At 49.3% G+C, this 21,000-nt stretch overlaps 1 protein-coding gene across 1 annotated transcript in view; it reads right to left on the bottom strand.

Moving 5' to 3' along the window:
• Positions 1 to 313: 313 nt before the first annotated feature.
• LOC119405321 (uncharacterized) overlaps positions 314 to 21,000 on the bottom strand; it is a 35,868-nt gene continuing 15,181 nt past the window's right edge. Inside the window, exons 5-13 of the mRNA XM_049419253.1 lie at positions 19,738 to 19,892; positions 18,007 to 18,136; positions 15,903 to 16,042; positions 7,244 to 7,358; positions 5,690 to 5,844; positions 4,293 to 4,473; positions 3,611 to 3,795; positions 1,529 to 1,670; positions 314 to 875 (exon numbers count right to left, since the gene is read on the bottom strand). Of these exons, the coding sequence (XP_049275210.1) occupies positions 641 to 875; positions 1,529 to 1,670; positions 3,611 to 3,795; positions 4,293 to 4,473; positions 5,690 to 5,844; positions 7,244 to 7,358; positions 15,903 to 16,042; positions 18,007 to 18,136; positions 19,738 to 19,892 (1,438 nt within the window). The 3' untranslated portion in view covers positions 314 to 640. The remainder of the gene's footprint in view (positions 876 to 1,528; positions 1,671 to 3,610; positions 3,796 to 4,292; positions 4,474 to 5,689; positions 5,845 to 7,243; positions 7,359 to 15,902; positions 16,043 to 18,006; positions 18,137 to 19,737; positions 19,893 to 21,000) is intronic.

Here is a 21,000-nt window from a genome sequence, read left to right as displayed (position 1 = left end):
CGCCGAGCCGTCGCCGTAGCAACCATGACAGTTTCTTAAGCCATGGCTCAGGGACAGCGATTTCAACATGCTCGGAATGGCAAGTTTATCGCGTATTCCAGATCCGCCCGTCGACGTCTCTTGGCTGCCGCTTCTTCGGCCAAGCACGCTGGATCCAATCGCCGCCAGCATTGCGATGCCCGTGCTGCAGCACGACGAGCTGAGGATCAACAAGCTTCGCTATGTCGAGCTTCGCGTAACTTAGTGCAAAACAACCCACGTTTTTTTATTTCTTTATCGTTACAGCGCCAAAAATCACGCGTAGCATTCCAGACAACAAAGGTACGCTTGACATGTGCTTCCAGAAATGTCGAGTTTCGTATAAGCAACTTCCGTGGTCAAGTATATCTCCTTAAAAAAATCATAGCAAACTTCTAGCAAACTCGATCGGATACTCACAAAATGGCGATACTGCAAGAACGAAAGCTACTGAGTAACCAGTAATTCGAAAATTTCTGTAAATTCTGGCGGCTTAAAAATATGTAACAAGCTATTTCTCCGCATATAACAAAGGAAACAAATACCGAGTCCTTCAACTTCACTCATTTTCGCTTATCGTAGATACCGTGCGTCTCTTTATTGCTACTGAACGATCTATACGCTACGGCCAGGCTGCGGGATGGCGGGCAGCGACGTGCACTGCACCGGCGAGCGCCAGGAGTTTGACAACCCAGCTTTTGCCCAACAATGGCAAGGAAGGTGACGAGGAACATGCCAAGAACCCGAGCCGCCGGAACCACTCTTCGTTGCCCGAATACGGAATGCCTGGCGCGAGCGCCGGACAGTGGTGTCTGCTCGCCGAATCGCGCAGGCACTGCAGGTAGCCGGAGATGTCGCTGAAAAACAAGGCCATTCAACTATTAAGGCGAACACCATTCGCGCTTTTTGTCGCAGAGTATTAGGTCCTCTTTTTGTTAGCCGAACACCTGAGAGCCATCTAAACAAAGCAGAGGACAGAAAAACAGACAATCTTATTGAAAGAAATAGTGCCGGCGAAGCCCCTCGTTTGCGCCATTCACAGTTTTTTCATAGGTTGATGTATGGTAACCACAAAATAGGAAGAACTCCTCTGAATAATGTTAGAACAAAGACTACTCTGGCAACAGATGACCACCAAGGAGGCCCAGGGTAGTCGCAAAGAGAACTTATAGAGCCGCATGCGGCCACCGAAGGACAAATCCCTAATTGGCTCGGGAAGCTGCCCAACTGCTGACCCCTAGATCAAGTTCATCGGCACGCCGTCGAGTGAAGAAAACAACGCTGATAGATCCTGAACTGTACCGCGTTTATCACGTAAGGTTATAGCTTACCAGCAAAACGTATTTCGCTGACGGTTCCGAGTAGTTAATTTCATCCTAGTTTCCGCAGTGCGCTTAATGCCAGGGTGATTTTCGCTTCCACGTTCAATTTCAGGTCCAAATCATCTTTGGCTTTTGCATATTCAGCGGTACAAGATAGGCATCTCGCGCGCAAGCCCTTAGTAGCTTACCTGCAAAACCTATTTCGCTGTCGGTCGCTAGTGGTAGCCCTCTCCTGCGGAGCTGTACCATTCCGATACGTGTGGTTCACTTGGTGAGCTCTGTCCTCCTCGCACGTCTCCCATTCCTGCGTGAACTCCTTGAGCTCGCAGCCTGCGGGTTCGTAGGGGCGCAATATTTGTCTTCAGGTTAAAGAGCTTTTGAGTCATGTGGATTAACGTAGTATGGATAACACATTCATTGTTCATAGAGTGACCCATTTACCAGCGTTTGTATCGGCGAGCTTCTTCACTGCCTAAAACGACTTTCTGACGGTCTTGTTGGTGCATATAGTGGCATTATTCAGCGCGAGAAAAGGCACAACACAAAGAAGGTTAAACACCTCGGAACACGCGAACTCTCGCCATTTTGAGGCCCAGGGCACAGCGAGAGCACAACTGTGAACGCGTCGCACGGGGGAATTTCTGTCGAGTTTCGTTTTCTATTACAATGCTGCAGTCCGCATGGCAGACCTGAAACTGTGTCTTCAAAAGATTTCTGATATATATTAATGCTACTTTTTTGCACGGTTATTACTCAAACGAGTATAAATGACTGGGAACAATAAAACGAGAATTCCTTCTTCCACTGGAGTAGCCAGAAGGGGGATTGGGGCATTCAAAGCCCCCCTCCAAAAAATTTTCAATTTTGCATAAGCACACATACAACCACACGCACGAGCATAAGAGGGAAGAGGATTCTGCAGTAACTACCTCACCCGCTAGTTGAGAATTACGAACGCCCTATTTTGTTCCCCCTCGCTGGTACTATGACACATTGTATCACTTTCGTTGTCTCCTATATGGAAGGCAAAAAATAACGCCGGTGTCGCTGCGAGCGGTGGCACTGCTGACGAGTGGTAAGATTCCGCCACGTAAATATACACTACGCAGGGGCCTTGTCAAGCAATGCGCTTCCATCACTATGCCACGGCGAATGCGCCATTCCCCTAGCGGGAAAGTTGCGAAATGTTCGTTGATTTCGAAGGCTTTCCGGCGTAACCGGTTGTCCCATTCCCTACCAAAACCCTGCCAAAACGGCAGATGGCAGCACAGGAAAATGAAAAAAAAAAAGGTGGACTCAAGCCGGAGTATCGATCTTCCATAGCCACACACCCCCAAGTAATATGGAAAGCATCCGCATGTATAGCATCCACACCTTTGTGTGCTCGTCTGAGTTGCAGTTGTATTGAAAATCACATTACATTCGGGATGCCGCATTTAAACTCGTATGTTCCGTGTAAATCATATACGCGGTCGCGGCATTACGGTTATCGGGCTGTACCATGATCCTCACCTGAAAACGGAGTGCGAGAAACTACGTCTAGAAACACCACGTGGGAATTCACCAATTTCTGATGTCCAGGGTGTCCTCTATTTCTAAGCGTTTATGAGTACAAGCATAAATTATACTTTTTAAAACACAAGGCCCTAAACTCACGGGTTTTTCAACGAAATAAACAGGCGTTCACTAAAGCGACTTGCTTTCTCAGCGGAAAGCACGCGTGCATGCGTCCCTTATGAATTTGCCTAAGACGACGTGAAGGCGAAAGCCATCTTTTTTTCACTCAGTCGACTGTACCGAACCCGCCCGAGAGCTTTCCGCACCCAATGTGGTTTCGCATTGCCTCCGGGATCGAAGGAACTGGAAGCTCTCAGCACCTCCCGTTGTTTGCAGTGCCTCCGTGATCAGCCAACGTTTTACCAAGCGGCGACGATGATGATGATGTTGATAACTTTATTTTCCGCCAGATAAGGAGCGCCCCCCTACTCCCGATCCCCGGCACACAGGCCTAGGTGACGGGGACGAAGCGACGATATCGTGATGACGTCATCATGCGACGTCACGTGATGTACCCTCACAGTGACGTCATGATGCCGTCGCAGGGTTACGCCATCACACGAGGATGATCTTTTTGCATCACTCGATGTTGACGCCGCCGACGCCGACGGCTACTCTTCGCGTTAGGTGAGGCATATAAGGCAGTCGCCTTAGTAAACTATAACCGAACACTAACGGCGAGATAAGTATGTCTGTAGTTCGGCTTGTCTTACCTTGACGATTCCTCGCAGAACCACTGCTGTTGCTACCGGAGGAAAGCGTATCGTCGCAGACGCCTTCGAATTCCGCGAGCAGTCGCCTCCTGAGCAAGGACACTTCCGTGTTGAAGAACAGCGACTCCGAGCAGCCAGAATCCTTTACAGCCGAGTACATGCAGAACTTCATCTCCTTCACCAACCTTGACACAGTCGAAAGAATACGTACAGCACATTGACCACGTCGGTTTACGCCAGCCTTCGGGTGTATATACCAGAACACTTATCACCCTTCATTTCACTTCACTTTATTTTGCTTAAAGACCTCGAACTGGAGGTATTACATAAGGGGTGGGGGTTTACACATTTTGTTTACAAAATAGTGGCTAAATACATTTATTGAATCACACTAAATTTTAATTTTCCCGGAGTGTCATTCCGCAATAAGTGAAAAAAAAAAAGCATCCTCTACTGGCACATATAAGAACATCTTTTTAGAACGCAACTTCGCAAGTTACAAAGCATTGATGAGAAATTCGCTTGAGATTTCAATGTCATTTCCAGTATGCGTGTTTGTAAAAATTCAGCTTCCCTGTATCTTTGTGATGCTATAGCATTTTGTGATTGTGATACATAGATGCTGGCGTAGCGGATAGGTATAGTGGATATACTGTAAGGCCAGCAGTCTTCGAGGACTTACGCGCACAACGCAGTCGACGCGTTGTCCACTTCGACCAAGGCCGACGAAGCGTTCTGAACAGGGATGGGGCCCGGAAGCAACCGATGGAAGGCGACACCGCACAGCAGCAGCCTCCTCACGGCCCCGAACTCGTCGCACGAGCTCTGGAGCGCGGAGACGGGTCCACGCTGCCTCTGCATGTCTGCGGGGCAATGAGTAAAACAGAATTTTGGCTCCGTTCGTAAGACGTACTTGGGTCCGGCGTGAATCAATATCGATAGCTGGCCCGCGTCGTCGTCCGGTCTCATACTTAGTGTGTGTGTGTGTGTGTGTGTGTGTGTGTGTGTGTGTGTGTGTGTGTGTGTGTGTGTGTGTGTGTGTGTGTGTGTGTGTGTGTGTGTGTGTGTGTGTGTGTGTGTGTGTGTGTGTGTGTGTGTGTGTGTGTGTGTGTGTGTGTGTGTGTGTGTGTGTGTGTGTGTGTGTGTGTGTGTGTGTGTGTGTGTGTGTGTGTGTGTGTGTGTGTGTGTGTGTGTGTGTGTGTGTGTGTGTGCGTGTGTGTGCGTGCGTGTGTGTGTGTTTACATGTGTTTATTATCTACACAAATGCCTTCGTATTTAGTCTTGATGTTCACCCAGATCCCCGGGCTAGGGAGTGAGTCGATGCTAGCATTTTCAGCCATTCCGGCGTGCAGTCGTTCAAGTAATACTACCCGTCCGAGAAAACAAGTTTACCGAGTCCAGATGGATGGTGACATCCCGGCGGGGCCGAGATGAACCAGGCAAGCACCGAATGAGTTGCCTCTTGAAACTTATTTCCGTCAAGGATACTGGGCGAACGCAAACAACCGTGTCTGTAATTTTGGTTGCACGAAGCCTCAGAAAAAGTCGATACCATAGTCCAGTACCCGGTATTCCATAAACCGCTTTGCGTATACCGTAATACCGGACAAGCTAAAAGCCTCTATTCTTCATCCGCTTCTGGCCAGTGACGAACGCCGACGGTCCCAGCACAACAGCGGCAACCTGTCATGCTTAGGCCGACCGCACTTTATGTTTACTCGTGACCTCACTGCGTTTCCTTTCACTCTCTCCCCCAAGACTCAAGTACTGTTTATTCACTTGTGAAAGCAGGTCCACCGCGACGCCCAACTTACTAAGCTCGAGCTGTCAGGATGTTTATTTCTTTCCTCTGCTGAACCAAGCTACCGACATAATGGAGAACAGCTACGCCAAACTCTATAACGCTACCTTAGACACGGACAAAGGCACGCAACAGGAGGGGCGCTGTACTGTGCTGTGTGTTCTGTACTGTGTGTTCCCTTGTCCGTGTATGATATAGAGCTGTTTTTTTAGACGAATCATTAGCAACGAGCTCGCTTTCAAACACTTTTAACCCTTCTTCCTCGCGCGATGTCTCACCTGGCGGTATCGAGCACGACACCTGGTGCCTCTGGTTGAACATCTTGGCCATGTAGTTGCGCACTTCCCTGATGTTGCTGTAGAGCGCCTTGAGAGATTCGCAAGAGTTCTTCAGCACTTTTTCGTAGGTGCACCTTCCGTAATCTTCCAAGAGCCTGCGCATGCGAAAAAAAAAAAGCAAATTCAGAGCCCTTCCATGTGCGGGTGAATCTGTCAGTGAATCTGTTTATTTTGATCCTGGGGGATAATACGTTTGCGCTGAGCGTGAATGGCCCGGTCTTCGCCAGTCATTTTAGCCCGGCGAGTTCCTTAGGACACGCGCTTCAGTTGCCCTTGGCACTCTAGACGCTCCAGCATGCTTTGAGCGTCCCCTTTATAACGGGGCGGTGACATGTGTGCCACCAGGCTCAAGGTAAAATAAAAGAAAAAGCTGTTATTTATTTATTTATTTATTTGTTTTTATATTTTTATGTTGGCGGTATGCTTTGTCTACTACGATTAAATCAATCTTACTGTAGAGAAAAACAAAAACAAATTCACAGCCCAGTTCTCTGCCTCTTACGGCAGAATGTCCTTACTTTTCCCACTCTTTATTTTTGTCCTTTCTCTCTAGTTTTCTGCCACCAATACTCTAGCCGTCTCCTGCTTATTTGTATCGCGGGCGTGTTCAGCTTTCCATTGTTGTCCCTAAAACCCAAGGGTACATGTAGGCTCGTGCCCAAACGTACACCTGGGTGGATATCTCTACATTCAATCAAAACATGCTCCTCCGTTTCCTTATCTCCCCCCCCAGCATGTACATTGTTGCTCTTCTTTACTGATTATCGCTTTATAACTACGCGCTCTAAGGCAACCCGACGTCGCTCCAAACGGTAAAGCGCTTCCCCTCGAATTATCATCAAATGCCTCCCTCCATATTTCCTTGTAGGAGCTGGCTCGCCAGGTTCTTAAGCTGGGGCAATGTCCCGCGTCGTAAGCGTAACCTTAGTTCCATAGGCGACCGCTACAGGCGCAGCTCGCGCGAAAGAAAAGTCTTCTTCCCCTTGTTCTTCGAGCGCCTTGATGATGACATTAACGCAGGCAAAACCATATTTCCTCGATTTCTTCGACCCCACGTTCGGCCACAGCTGCAAGGTCTGCGACCGCTTGTGGTTCCGCAACAACCTGACCACGATCGCTACTATAAAAACATGTGACGTCCTTATACGACAGCAGATGGAACTGTACGGAGCATTCACGGTTTACCCGATTACCTCCGAGCCACCTCCTCAATCATCATTCACTTCGTGGATATGGCGTGATTTTTCGCCCGTTCGGTAGCGGTCACGCCATCTCAAAGACGAGATGCTATCGTGCGGTCATGTATAGTGTTAAGCCTTCTACATCGAAATTATGTGACGCCTGGCTGAATTCCGCTCCGGAGCACTACATCTGTTTTTTTTTTTTTTTACCATAGAGAATAAGCTTGGTAAAAAGTTCGCAAGAGAACAGTCGAAGCTATATATTGCATTCTTGTTTTTCTAGATTTCTTGTTCTAAACAGACGTGTACGTACCTGCAGCTGTGTTGCTTGGTCAGAAGGTACGACCGACCGAACTCGTCGTACGACTGGTAATAAGTCAGGCTACAGGAGAAGTAGTCCTTCATCAGGACGAACTCGTCGCAAAAGCCTACGAACGGAGACATAAAGAATGAATTTGGAGCCATACGTACACACAAAAACAAAAAAAAAGACAAAATCCGCACTCAGCACGAATAAAAATCGTTAAACCGTAGCGGTGCGTTTATATTTGCACTTTTCGACTCACGTATTTCTAAATTCGATTCAGCCTTAGAATTGAACTGTCATGCGTGATAAATCAAGAAAAGTGAAAGCGAAGTGAAGCATATTTAAACAGGGGGAGCAGTATCCAAAACAAAGCAGGATAAATTACCTAACAGACCTCACTACGTTCGTTCGTTTGCGTAATTTTTACAGCCAAGCCTCTGCTATTCGATCTCACAAATGATGTTTTTTTCTTTTTATAATGTCGATCATCTTTTTTTTTTATTAATGCTGCATTGGTGTCTTGGAATTGAAAAATGCTCCGCAACGGTGTAGTTAATGAAAGAATATCTACTCCTTCGTAAGTACACTATGGGGTAAAGATCGTTACGTATGGATGATTTAAGCGGTTGTTCACGCACTTGAAGAGTCTTCTACGTGTGTTCGGTGCCGCGTTCTATTAGCTCCCGCTATGTCGCTATTCTTGCTCAGTTCGATATCGAAAATGAATCTACGTCAAACCTCCAAAGCACACCCGCTTACTAAGCCTGGTTTACAACTGCTGATGAATTACCAGGCCTGAAGAGCAAAAACGTGAAAATGTATAACACAGTGATTAATTATGAGAGGCTAAACTGTATGTTGATATCGACTGCTTGCAAGGATCGTACAAGCTTGCTTTGGAACGTATATCCCCTCCAATACATACTTTACGTCATATTCGCTTAACCGTGCTGCAAGTCGTATCTCGGAATCCTAAAGCAATAAACTAAACAGCCCTACAGCTTCCTCGGAGTTCTCAGCGCTGCAGTGTCTCACGGAGCTCACCTTATTGTTTTCCTGCATGGGTTTCCTCTATGTAATACCACTTCGGGGTGGGGGTGTGTGTGTGGGGGGGGGGGGGGTCTTTAGCACTAGGTTCATATTCCGAATGGCCTCACATCAAACCTTAAAGGGACACTAATGAGCAAAACGATTTTTCTCATATTAGTGATGTACTCTTTCACGAAACCAAAAACACCGCGCTTGCTGCGAGAAGACGCTTAGTAAGCGAGAAAACACGCAAAAACAAAATGTGGGTGGCGACGCCACCGTGAAGTTTCCACACCATTCGCCGTGACGTCACATGTTTTGACGGCGCCTAGTAGGGACTACGTAGTCCCTAATCGGTAAGAACGAAGTACATTGTCCTCTGAAAGGGCATAGACTTAACATACCTAGTTTGGGGTAATTTTGTTGAGCCAATGGCGCCAAAATACGATCAATACACTTTGAAGTCCGTGACGTCACGCGGGGCAATTTCGGCGCGAAATTTAAAAACGAAGCTTTGACCTTGATTTTCCCCTCTATTAATAAACCTGTGATGACGAAATTAACGACATTAGAGTTCTCAGAGCACAATTTATCGATGTAAACCGATTCATTGTTTCTCTTAAGTGCCCCTTTAAAGGGGTCCTGCAACACTTGTCGAAGTAATCACAGAGTCACCTCACCATCGGTGTTAACTGCCTCACGAATCGACTGCCGCAAAAACTTTCAGAAACCGTCAAGTACGAGCGGAGCTACAGGGATGTCTCGGACGCTTGAAGCGCCCTCTGTCTGCTTTCGTCCCACTGAGCACGCTGAAAGCTACACACGGAGGGGGTGGCAAGATGGCAAGTAGCTACGCTTGTACGGCAGCGCACGTGATCACCTTGATCACTTTCATTTATTGTTTTCTTTGCACGCGCGGCCCACTTTCCATGTGATCACAAGCGCGCTGGTGTTAATTCAATATCGCGTGTAATCGTATAGGTCGGCAAAAAATGTTGGAGCTCACTCAGACCTCAGACTCACTCAGGAAATATATTTAGCTCTTAGGGTTCACTCGGACACAGACTCACTAAACCTTTTCTCAACCGGACGCACTCGGACTCGAACTCGTCAACATATTGATACGGGGTTGTATGAGTATATAAAATATGTATTTACAGAGAGGAATTAGTAAAAGAGTCAAGATGGCTGACCGCCACACTCGCGCGCCAGTCAGGCTCTTCAGCCCTTCGTCTTCCTTCACTTCCTCTCCGTAACAGGACCCCCGGGCGTTGTAGCGCCGTCTCGGCGCAGGTCCGGCGATGAATTGCGAGAGAAGTAGGGCTTGATCCGCGAAACATGCACAATATCAACAGGTGGCGTACTTGACGAATCGAAGTGCAACGGGGCAATTTCGTAATTCACGTCGCTAACGTGACGCAAGATTTGGTAGGGTCCTGTGTAGCGGGTCAGGAGTTTCTCGGAGAGCCCTACACGGCGACATGGCGACCAAAGGAGCACCTAGTCACCTGGGGCAAACTTCATATTATGATGCCGGTGGTCATAACGGGCTTTCTGCATCTCCTGCGACGTGGCGAGACGAGATCGGGCGACTTCACGAGCCATGTGAGCCCGTTCAATAGCGTCGTGAGCGTACATGGTAACAGATGGCGCGGAAGGTAAGACGGTGTCAAACGGCAATATGGGGTGGCGACCATACAAAAGATAAAAAGGTGAAAATCCCGTGGTATCATGTCTAGAGGAATTATATGCAAAAGTCACATAGGCCAACGTGGCGTCCCAGTCGCGATGATCTTGAGAGACGTACATGGAAAGCATCTCTGTGAGTGCGCGGTTAAGACGTTCAGTAAGTCCATTAGTCTGTGGATGGTAGGCGGTAGACAGCTTGTGCTCTGTGGCACAAGATCTAAGGAGGTCGTCGACAACTCTGGACAAGAAAGAGCGGCCGCGGTCCGTCAGCAGCTGTCGGGGTGCACCGTGGAGGAGGATGACGTCGTGAAGAAGGAAATCCGCGACGTCCGTGGCGCAACTAGTTGGCATGGCCTTCGTGGCGGCGTAACGTGTCGCATAATCTGTAGCGACCGCGATCCACTTATTTCCCAAAATCGTCGTCGGAAAAGGGCCAAGCAGGTCAAGGCCGACGCGATGGAATGGTTCCGAGGGAACTTCAATTGGTTGTAGAAATCCAGCAGGCGGCAGAGGAGGCCTTTTCCGGCGTTGGCATAGGTCGCAAGTAGCAACATAACGACGCACGGAGCGGTATAGCCCAGGCCAGAAGAACCGACGTCGCACGCGGTCGTATGTGCGCGAAACTCCGAGATGTCCCGCCGTCGGTACGTCGTGAAGTTGTTCAAGTATGACGGGCCGTAGATGGCGAGGAACGATAAGCAGGAGCTCCGGGCCTTCAATGCTGACGTTGCGGCGGTAGAGGATGCCGTTATGCAGCACGAACATACGGAATGCGGCGTCGGTGCTGCCAGACTGGATGACATCGATGATGGTGCGCAATGACTCATCCCGCCGTTGTTCGGTGCGCATGTCGCTCACGTCAGTAAAAGCCATTACGCAGCTGTCGGGATCATGCGCAGCGGGGTCAGGAGGATCCACCGGATGACGCGAAAGACAGTCTGCATCCTTGTGCAAATGTCCAGACTTGTAGGTGACTGTAAAAGAAAATTCCTGGAGCCGCAATGCCCAGCGACCAAGACGTCCGGTCGGGTCCTTCAGAGAAGTGAGCCAGCAGAGAGCGTGGTGGTCCGTAACGACGGAGAACATGCGGCCAAACAGGTATGGCCGGAACTTAGCGACAGCCCAGACTAAAGCCAAGCACTCTCTTTCGGTGATGGAATAATTTCTCTCGGGGGAAGAGAGCAGGCGACTGGCGTAAGCTATCATGCACTGTTGACTGTGCTACCGTTGAGCGAGAACTGCTCCGATACCGTGCCCGCTGGTGTCGGTGCGAACTTCTGTTGGAGCAGATGGATCAAAGCTAGCAAGTATGGGGGGAGTAGTCAAGAAGCCAATGAGAGCGATGAACGCTTGAGCCTGCTCAGGGCCCCATGAGAATGTGGTGTCTTTCTTCAGCAGATCTGTTAGTGGCCTAGCAATGTCGGCGAAGTTTTTCACAAAACGACGAAAGTAAGAGCATAGGCCGATGAAGCTCCGCACGTCAAAAGTAGAGCGGGGCACAGGAAAGCTGCGAACAGCGCGGATCTTTTCAGGATCTGGTTGGACGCCGTCAGCGTTTACAAGATGGCCCAGGACGGTAATCTCCCGGCGGCCAAACTGGCATTTCTTGGAAATCAGTTGAAGCCCGGCTGTTCTGAAGACTGCGAGAATTGCAGCGAGACGCGTCAGGTGGCTGTCGAAGGTGGAAGAAAAGACAGTCACGTCATCAAGGTAACAAAGACAAGTGGACCACTTGTAACCTCGCAACAGAGAGTCCATCATCCGTTCGAATGTCGCAGGAGCATTGCATAGGCCAAAGGGCATGACCTTGAACTGGTATATAAGCCATCAGGTGTTATGAAGGCAGTCTTCTCGCGGTCCATTGCATCGACAGAAATCTGCCAGTAGCCGGACCGAAGATCAATAGACGAGAAGTATGTAGCTCCGTGCAGACAGTCCAACGCGTCATCGATGCGTGGTAGCGGGTATACGTCTTTGCGGGTGATCTTGTTTAAGTGGCGATAGTCAACGCAGAGGCGCCAGCTACCAACTTTTTTCTTTACAAGGACGACAGGGGAGGCCCAAGGACTGTCTGATGGTTCGATGACACCTTTGCTGAGCATTTTCTCGACTTCCGTTTGGATCACTCTGCGCTCAGTGTGGGGAACACGATAGGGGCGCCGACGAATGGGACTTGCGTCACCGGTGTTTATACGGTGCTGAACGACGGACGTTTGCCCTAGAGGTCTGTTGTCAAGATCAAAAATGTCACTGTACGACGCGAGGAGGCGACGAATGTCATTGGCCTGTGCAGGGTTGAGGTCCGGGGCAATCATCTTCGAGAAATCAGCCGGCAAAGAAGATGAGCTGTGAGTCGCAGTAGGCGCAAGTAAATCAGTCTCGGCGCTGAGAGCTGCAATTTCAAATTCGTCAGCATCAGATATGTTGGCCAAGAACATGCCACGAGGAAGTACTTGAGGGCACAAGCTGAAATTTAGAAGTGGTAGCGAGGTACGGTTGTCGGTGACAGTGACGAGTGTATGCGGAACGGCAACGTTCCGGCTCAAAAGCATGTCAACGAGGGGATAGAGGACATATTCACCGTCGGGAACCTGCGGCTGTGCTGTCAGAACGGGCTGCCTGAGGTGAGAGACGCACGTCTTGAAGAGAGCACAGTCGCGGCGGGGTAGTGTTGGAAGCAGCGACGAGCTGAGGCAGTTCTAGCTGAAGGACGCCGGTAGCGCAATCGATGACAGCAGAGTGATTTGACAAAAAGTCCAGTCCAAGGATAACGTCGTAAGGGCAGCGGTCAATCACGACGAAGATGACTGAAGTAGGTTGGTCGGCTATACTTAAGCGGGCAGTACACATACCAAGTACGATTGGCGTGCCGCCATCGGCCACACGGAGCACTTGTGTAGCTGCTGTTGTGAGGACTTTCTTTAAACGTGTGCGTAGCCGTGAACTCATTACAGATAGGTTCGCTCCCGTGTCGACAAGTGCTTGAACAGGTACGCCGTCTACTTTAACGTCGATGACACTTCGTCTGGGAGAGGATTTGCTGCCGTAGTCGTCAATGCAGCACCACCCCCGGGGGCTGCATTTCTTAGTTTTCCGAAATGGTGCGGCCGAAAGCCACGGGGGACGATAGGCGTCGTGGCTGTGGTGAACGGGACGATGGGCGAAGTGTTTGCGGCGAACGAGATTGGTGTCCACGTGGCGAAGGCGAGCGGCTGTACCAAGTGTTCCTAGCGGCATTGTCAGCGGCGTTGGACTCGGGAGCGGGTGAAAAATGGTGGGCATTACTGTCAAAACGGGTCATATTGGTCGTTGCACGAGGTGCCGAGGACCATGTGCTGCGGCAGTAGCGGGCAATATGTCCAGCGCGGTGGCAGGTCAAACATATTGGGCGGTCATCTGCAGTTCGCCACTCAGCCGGGTTGCGAGAACGTGGAGAGAATCGTCGGTTTGAGGAGGACGTGGCAGAAAGGCGTTCGCTGACTCTGGGAGTGGCGACAGAACACACAGAATGCACTCCGATATTTTCCAGCTCCTGACGAACGATGGCTTGAACGAGAGGAACGGTAACAGGGGTGGCATCGGTGCTGCGCGAATAGAATGCTGAGGGCACCATCGCTTCCAGTTCACGACGAACAATTCGTGTCAGGTCTTCCGGCGGCGAAGGATGTTGCGGTGTTGACTGCTCTTCACACGTCGACGTGGCAGCGGTGTTTGGAAGTCTGGCGAACGGTTGCAGAATGCGTCGGCTTTTTGCTTGCTCGAACTGACGACACTCTTTGATGATCGCATCCACGGTGGAACAGCCCTTGCACATCAGGAGGTTGAATGTATCGTCGGCGATCCCCTTCAGCACATCCCGACCTTTTCACTTTCCGTCATGTCACAGTCGGCCTTTCGGCAGAGAGTGAGCACGTCCTGAATATAGGAGAGGTACGATTCCGTGGAAGATTGGGCACGGCAGGCCAGCTCCTTTTTGGCGGCGATCTTACGGCCGGCGGGTTTGCCAAACACCTCTCGCAACTTTTCTTTGCATTGGTCCCAGCTAGTGAGTTCTTCTTCGTTGTTTTCGTACCACACCTTCGCAGTGCCCCTCAAGTAAAATAACACATTGGCCAGCTGAAGTGTGGGATCCCATCTGTTCGGTACACTCACGCGTTCAAACATGGCCAACCAGTCTTCAACGTCGACGCCATCGGTCCCACAGAACGTACCGGGATCCTTAGGTGGTACAAAAACAAGTGGTGGTGATGGCGACGTTGATGGAGACAGCGACGTTGATGCAGAAGGCTCAACGTTAGCCATGGTTGGGAGGGCGATGCGACGTCCGCTGCGGAGCTCCGTTGCCTGCTGCAGTACCCAGCACGTCCACCATATGATACGGGGTTGTATGAGTAAATAAAATATGTATTTACAGAGAGGAATTAGTAAAAGAGTCAAGATGGCTGACCGCCACACTCGCGCGCCAGTCAGGCTCTTCAGCCCTTCGTCTTCCTTCACTTCCTCTCCGTAACAATATTACTCAGCCAGACTCACTCAGACTCACAATGAGACTGAGTGAGCCTGAGTGAGTCGACCCATTAGTCCCTTAGCGTAAAACTAGCCTCTTCGATCCTGGTGTCAATGCTCTTTAACGCCGATATCTCACATAATCGGTGCTCTACGATACGCCTTTTATACTTGTACCTTCAAATGCGTGTTATCAGTGCTTTCAATCCAGTAAGGACATTTTTATGAAATACGCGACTCACACGAGATATTTTTATCAAGAACTTCCCGTCTGAGATTGCGGGGCGAGGTCATGGCAACCCGCCCTCACCCCTAGCTCACGTCTCCGGCCCCGCCACGGTGGTCTAGTGGTTATGGCGCTCGGCTGCTGACGCGAAGGTCGCGGGATCAAATACCGGCCACGGCGGCTGCATTTTCGATGGAGGCGAAAATGTTCGAGGCCCTTGTGCTTAGATTTAGGCGCACGTTAAAGAACCCCAGGTGGTCGAAATTTCCGGAGCCCTCCACTACGGCGTCTCTCATAATCATATGGTGGTTTTGGCACGTTAAACCCCAGATATTATTATTAGCTCACGTATCCGATCGATAAATATTGAGGTGGTGCATGAACGCTAGTGCGTTGAGATAGGTGTGAACAGACATGAGTATAAATGTACGCCGATATAAGGCTGATGGTAATGCCGAAGATGAGTACATAGGACGGTGTAATTCTAGCCCTACAGAGCGTTGCGCGGGCACGTCGCGCCATCCTGCGGCGGCCGCGGTAACTACGGAGCTCACGATGCTCAAATCAGTCAATGACCGTAAGCTAAATTGATGTCGTAAGCCAAATCGTGCTTATGGCATCATTGGACGAGAGAAGAGCGAGCGATTTCTAGCTGGCATTTAAACTTAAGTGTAAATTGCATGCAGCGTGCTGCGCTAAAATATTTGGTTCACTTGTTCTCAGGAGCCTCGACTATCAATTGACAGCATTTTGTGACCGTGTTCAAAAAATGTTGCAGTGACCCTTTACGATGAAATGTCGCGATTTCTATTTCTGGCAGCTTTTTTTTTTTTTTCTCGAGATTGAGCATGTGAATTTCTGGGCGTGTGATTTAGCATGTGAATTTCTGGAAAAACATTTTCATACGACAGCAACGGTTCTATCAATTTGATAAGTACCACCTTTAGTTTTACATGACGATGCAGTACACATTTACTGGTAAAAATGCAAAAGTACATCCGAAAAAAAAAATGACCTCTTGTGCACATTCCTTGCCGAGGCTGATGATGATACAGCATTTGTTAATCCCCTTCGCTAACATACCACAACGCGCCATTGGTCTCAATGTTCATGGCCTTTATATGTTAACAGCTTTACAAAAGCTGCACGTCGCAGATTCTGATATGTGCACTGCGTATGCGTAATTACGTGACGTTTGCATCCAGTGCAACTCACCGCTGATGTTTTTGTGCCTGCATTTGTCGGTGTATCCCTCCGTGAGCACCGACGTGAAGTAGTACAGCTGCCCCGTGATGTCGCTGCCCGTTCGGCAAGGCACCAGGCTGGTGACGCATTTTTTAAACTCCGCCAGCAACCTGCCGAGCAAGAAACGTCACACAGCGAGTGTGAAAGTGGGTACTTCTCAAATCAGCGTGAGCCTTGAAAGGCTCTGTAGCAGTCAGGTTCGGTTCGCTGTTACCTTGGAGGCGCCTCCGCTAAAGATCACATGTTGAGTTATACGAACAAATTACTCTTCTACAAAACGAAAAAGCCATTCTTCAGATTTGCGCGTGGCTTCATAAGCAAGGAAAGACTCAAGACAAAAAATTGGCCGCGTATCTGCGTGCTTCGCTGCAAATGTCGTCGAAAGGTCTTCTGCCGGCCGTACTACATGAGTTCAGGTCTCATCCGCGGCCATCCGTGATGCTGTTCCCAGGGTCACTGCCAAGTGGCAGCACCATATCGTCGGCAGATGGCTTATTCGTGCATAGCGTCGCATTTTCAGCGCAGCCTAGGAAACATTAGTAGGGTCTTTAGAATTACGTATCTGTGTATTTTCTCGTAAAGAAACACACCACCTAATACTTACGTATTGATGTTGCGCCTCAGATATGCGCAATATTTGCTTTTTGATCGACAATGTTCACAAGTATGAACGCAGCTACCAGTTCAAGATGGCTGGGCGTTCAGCAAGTGCTTAAACTTTGGCCGGGTGGCTGAATCGTGTGACAGACAGACAGACAGACAGACAGACAGACAGACAGACAGACAGACAGACAGACACAGACAGACAGACAGACAGACCAAACTATCTGCGTTCAAGTATCCCAAGGAAGACTATCGTCTTTAAAACTGACAGGGTCCCTTATGCGCTCACCTATAAGACGACTGGAAGGCGAAAGCCATCTTCTTTTTCTTCTCGGTCGATGTATTGATCCTGTGATCTGCCCTCCTTTGACCAAGCTACGATGTCAGCGATGACGTCATCATGTGACGTGATCTCCCGATGACGTCAGAATGAAGGCACAGACTTTGGCGATTTCAGATGTCATGATGACGTCATATGTTGACATCACGTGATGATAATTTTCTGCATACCTCGTGTTGAAGCCGCCGACGGGAGACGCCGACGCGGGACGCCGGTCAATTTTTGCGATCGATGAGGCATTTAAGGCTTTCGACTTTGGAGGCAGTCACGTTTCTACGCAGTTCCACTTGGAAGAATTCTTCTAGCATGTCTGTGTCCCGAGATATCCCGCTGCAAAGTTCAATTGCGGTTTGCATGATTACGCATGCGAGACGGTGAGGATCGGCGCAATGTCCCGCCCTGATGTGACGAGCAGTCATTGCTTGCTATCGCCAGCCGGTAGGTAGCAAAAGGGTAACCGTTATCCAGCGGCGTAGCCAGAAATTTTCTTCGGGGGGGGGGGGGGGGGTTCAACCATACTTTATGTATGTTCGTGCGTGCGTTTGTATGTGAGCGTGTATATATACGGAAGCAAAATTGAAAAATTTCGGGGGGGGTCTGAACCCCCCACCCCCACCCCCACCCCCCACCCCCCTTGGCTACGCCCCTGCCGTTATCATCTTTGCCTATGCCTTCGACTCGTTGTCAGATTAAACGCCACTCGCAACTGCCGCGGCACATCGAGGAGGAGCTTTGCGCCAGTGCTCACTGTCTTGCATGCGTAATCATGCAAACCGTAATTAAACTTTGCAGCAGGATATCTCGGGACACAGACATGCTAGAAGAATTCTTCCAAGTGGAACTGCGTAGAAACGCGACTGCCTCCAACTATTCAATACAAACATGCCCGCTTTCTGCACTCACTGAAAAGTTCATAATTCAATCTTAGTTAACTGGGTGGCTGACAGCGACAATTATTGTCTCACTTTATGTCCCCCTGGACACATAACTTATCTGCAAAAGTGGTTTTCACGTGCCTCCCAGTGTTGAATTTTAAGAAATTCATAAAGCTTAATTTTGAACATCCGGTATAAACGGTTTCCAAACGAGTCCCTACGAGCAATATCGCAGCGAAAAGTGTGACACGCTCACCTACAGAGCTCGTCTTCCGCCGGTTGGTCAGGGTACGTAGCCACCAGGAAAACTGTTGCGCACGTAAAGTAGGTGCCAGCGTATTCGCGGATGTGACAGCGTGGCACAGAACTCCGGAACCGCCTTCGCGCTGCATACAGTAAAGAATGGTCGTATGGAGCGCATGGCCAGCATTGAAACTTGGTAGTGCACACTGCGTTATCACAGCGACTACGCGCGGACCCAGAGGTGATGTGCAGATGTCTTGACCCCAACGTAATATCTTTGACACTTTGTGCTCAGCGCCAGGGTGCGGTACGTGGCAAACTCGTGAAAGTCCTCCTCCCCAGATGTTGCTATTTCGCTTTGGAGACACAAGACATGTATAATAATCAGCGCAGAAAACCTACTACTAACGAGAACAAAAAAAGGATCGCAGTTTCGCCACAAGGCCGAAGCAGTGAATGCCACAGCAACAAATTGCATTGTTATACAAAGTAAGGCTAGCAGCTCCTGGATCCGATCTCGCGTAACCCTACAAAACGTTGGTGTAAAGGAATACGGCCGCTTCATGGAGCGGAGCGGCGAGAGCACACCACGTACAAGGGTATACCAGCCGTCTACTGATCTCTGTTGAGATAGCGCTCACGACCGCGCTCCTATGATCAAAATTCGCAGTTGTCGCTCGAGCGACGCAAAATGCCTCCACCCCCCACCCCCCCCCGATTTCTCCGCGCGTGACGTCATGGATTTCAAAGTGTACTTATCGTATTTTGGCACCATTAATTGGCTCAACAAAATTTCCTCAGACTTGGTATGTTAAGTCTATGCCCCCCTCAGAGGACAATGTACTTCATTTTTACCGATTATGAAGTACGTAGGCCGTAGTAGGCGCGTCCAAATATGTGACGTCATGGCGAATGGTGTGGAAACTTCAAGGTGGCGTCCTCACCCACATTTTCTTTTGGTGCGTTTGCTCGCGGCAAGCGTGGTGTTTTTAGCATCGTGAAACAGTAGTTTACTAGTACGTGAAAAATGGTTTTGCTCTTTAGTGTCCCTCTAACGCTTAGCACGTTTTCATTACAGAAATAAGTGGCGAGGAGGAGATAGTGTTTTTAGGAACGACAGTGAAAGCGAGAAAGAAACCATTCCCTCGTCTTTGAACTCGGAGTGGTTAAAGAGACCTAGCAACACTTTTCTAAGTAATCACAGAATGGCTTGATTAAAGCAGTTTATTGCCTCGGAAATGGACTGCCGCCAAACATTTTATAGTCTCTCGTACCAGTGAGCGCGTTGAAAGCTACGCGAAGGAGGGATGAAGAGGGGGCAAGAAGCTACGTCCTTTCGTCAGCGCGCGTCATGATCTTAAGCACTTTCTTTTATTCTATTTTTTTCTTCCAACGCGCGGCTTACTTTCAGTGTGATAGCGAGCGGGCGCGTGGCGGCATCCCGCGGCGGTCGCGGTAACTATGGCGCACACGATGCTCAAATGAGTCAATGGCTGTGGGCTTTGGGTTTATGGCGCCGTCATTTGGGTTTATGACATCATTTGTCAAGAGAAGAAGGAGCGATTTACAGCTGACCTTGAGAATCAGTTGTGAAGTTCAGGCAGCGTGCTATAATGTGCAGTAATGTCTGGCTCACGTGTTCGTGGAGCCCAGACTACCGATCGGCAGCGTTTTATGACCATGCTGGTCAGTGTTGCAGGGTCCCTTAAGGGGCCCTTTAAGGTTACTTGTGACTAGGCCGTACCTGCGCGCTTCGCAGCGAGGGCGGAGCATTTCTCCCTGGGAACCGTGCGAAGCTCGTTGTCGAAGAAGTCGAGGTTTTTCTGAATGGGAATTCCGTTCGGGCAGTAGGTAGACGACTTGACAGTGTCCACGCACGCCTTGTGACCATGTATGAGACTGTGCAAAAGTTTTTGTGCAGTACAGAGTTAATTGGATTATATCTATAAGATTAATGATGATTAGTGATAAGGCAGTAGAACACAAAAATAAGAAAAATAAACATATCACGGCTTCATTGATTAGTGGGGTTTTTTGGCGCAAGGGCCATGGGTGGCCAAAGAGCGCCATGTCTTTTATGTGGTGCTAGCGATGACCAGTGATACGATGATAGGGTGTATTGTGGCTGTATGGAGGCCTAAAATCACGCGCTATAAAGAAGCGTAAAAAATGTGTATACAGTCTAAAATTATGGCAGTGACAAGTGGTGTGATCTATGGTTGTGGGATAGATGACGAGTGATCATGGTATTTACAAGTGAAAAACGGGATAAGAGCACGAGTGCCTCCTCAAGGCATTTGATCCCAAAGGCCGGGAGGCAGGTGCTTCCTTTGATGGAAACCGTAGCAGCAGCCTCAATAATGAGGCCGCGCTACGGAGCGCCTGGAAAAATAACATTGAAATTATGTACACTTTTTAAAAATTCAAAGAGGGACTGATATTTAAAAAGGGGTTCTCTGCCAATGAACATAGCAGGATGAAGAGGGTACTGCAGGTATACAGATGAAAAATGCTTTTTTCTGAGAGCGTCTAGTTCCCTGCATTGCAGTAAGGTGTGGAGTACAGTGAGGGGGTCGCCACAATGGTCACACACAGGTGGATCGCCTCCGGACAAAATGTATGAATGTGTACTGTATGTGTGGCCAATCCTAAGTCTGCAGAGTGTAACTTCTGTGTGGCGTGATTTTGATACTGGCGGCCAGTTACCTAACTGCGGCTTGATAACGTGCAGTTTATTTTGTGTGTGCCTATCCCATGTGCTCTGCCAAAAGGCCCTGAGCTTCCTTTTGAGGAATGGTTTTAAGTCTATTGGAGGGATAGCTACAGATGTATTGGGACTGTTTTCGTGGGCGGATGCTGCTAGCTGATCCGCCAACACGTTGCCTTGTATCTCGCGGTGCCCTGGCACCCAGCACACTACGACGTGCTGTTTAAGTGAGTAGATCGTGCATAAAATAGAGTAGAGCGAGACAAGGACCGGATTTGTGTGTTTTGTCATAGTTTTTAA

The sequence above is a fragment of the Rhipicephalus sanguineus genome, chromosome 9, assembly GCF_013339695.2.
Source record: "Rhipicephalus sanguineus isolate Rsan-2018 chromosome 9, BIME_Rsan_1.4, whole genome shotgun sequence".
NCBI lineage: Eukaryota > Metazoa > Arthropoda > Arachnida > Ixodida > Ixodidae > Rhipicephalus > Rhipicephalus sanguineus.
This window is presented reverse-complemented; position numbering and strand designations above follow the sequence as displayed.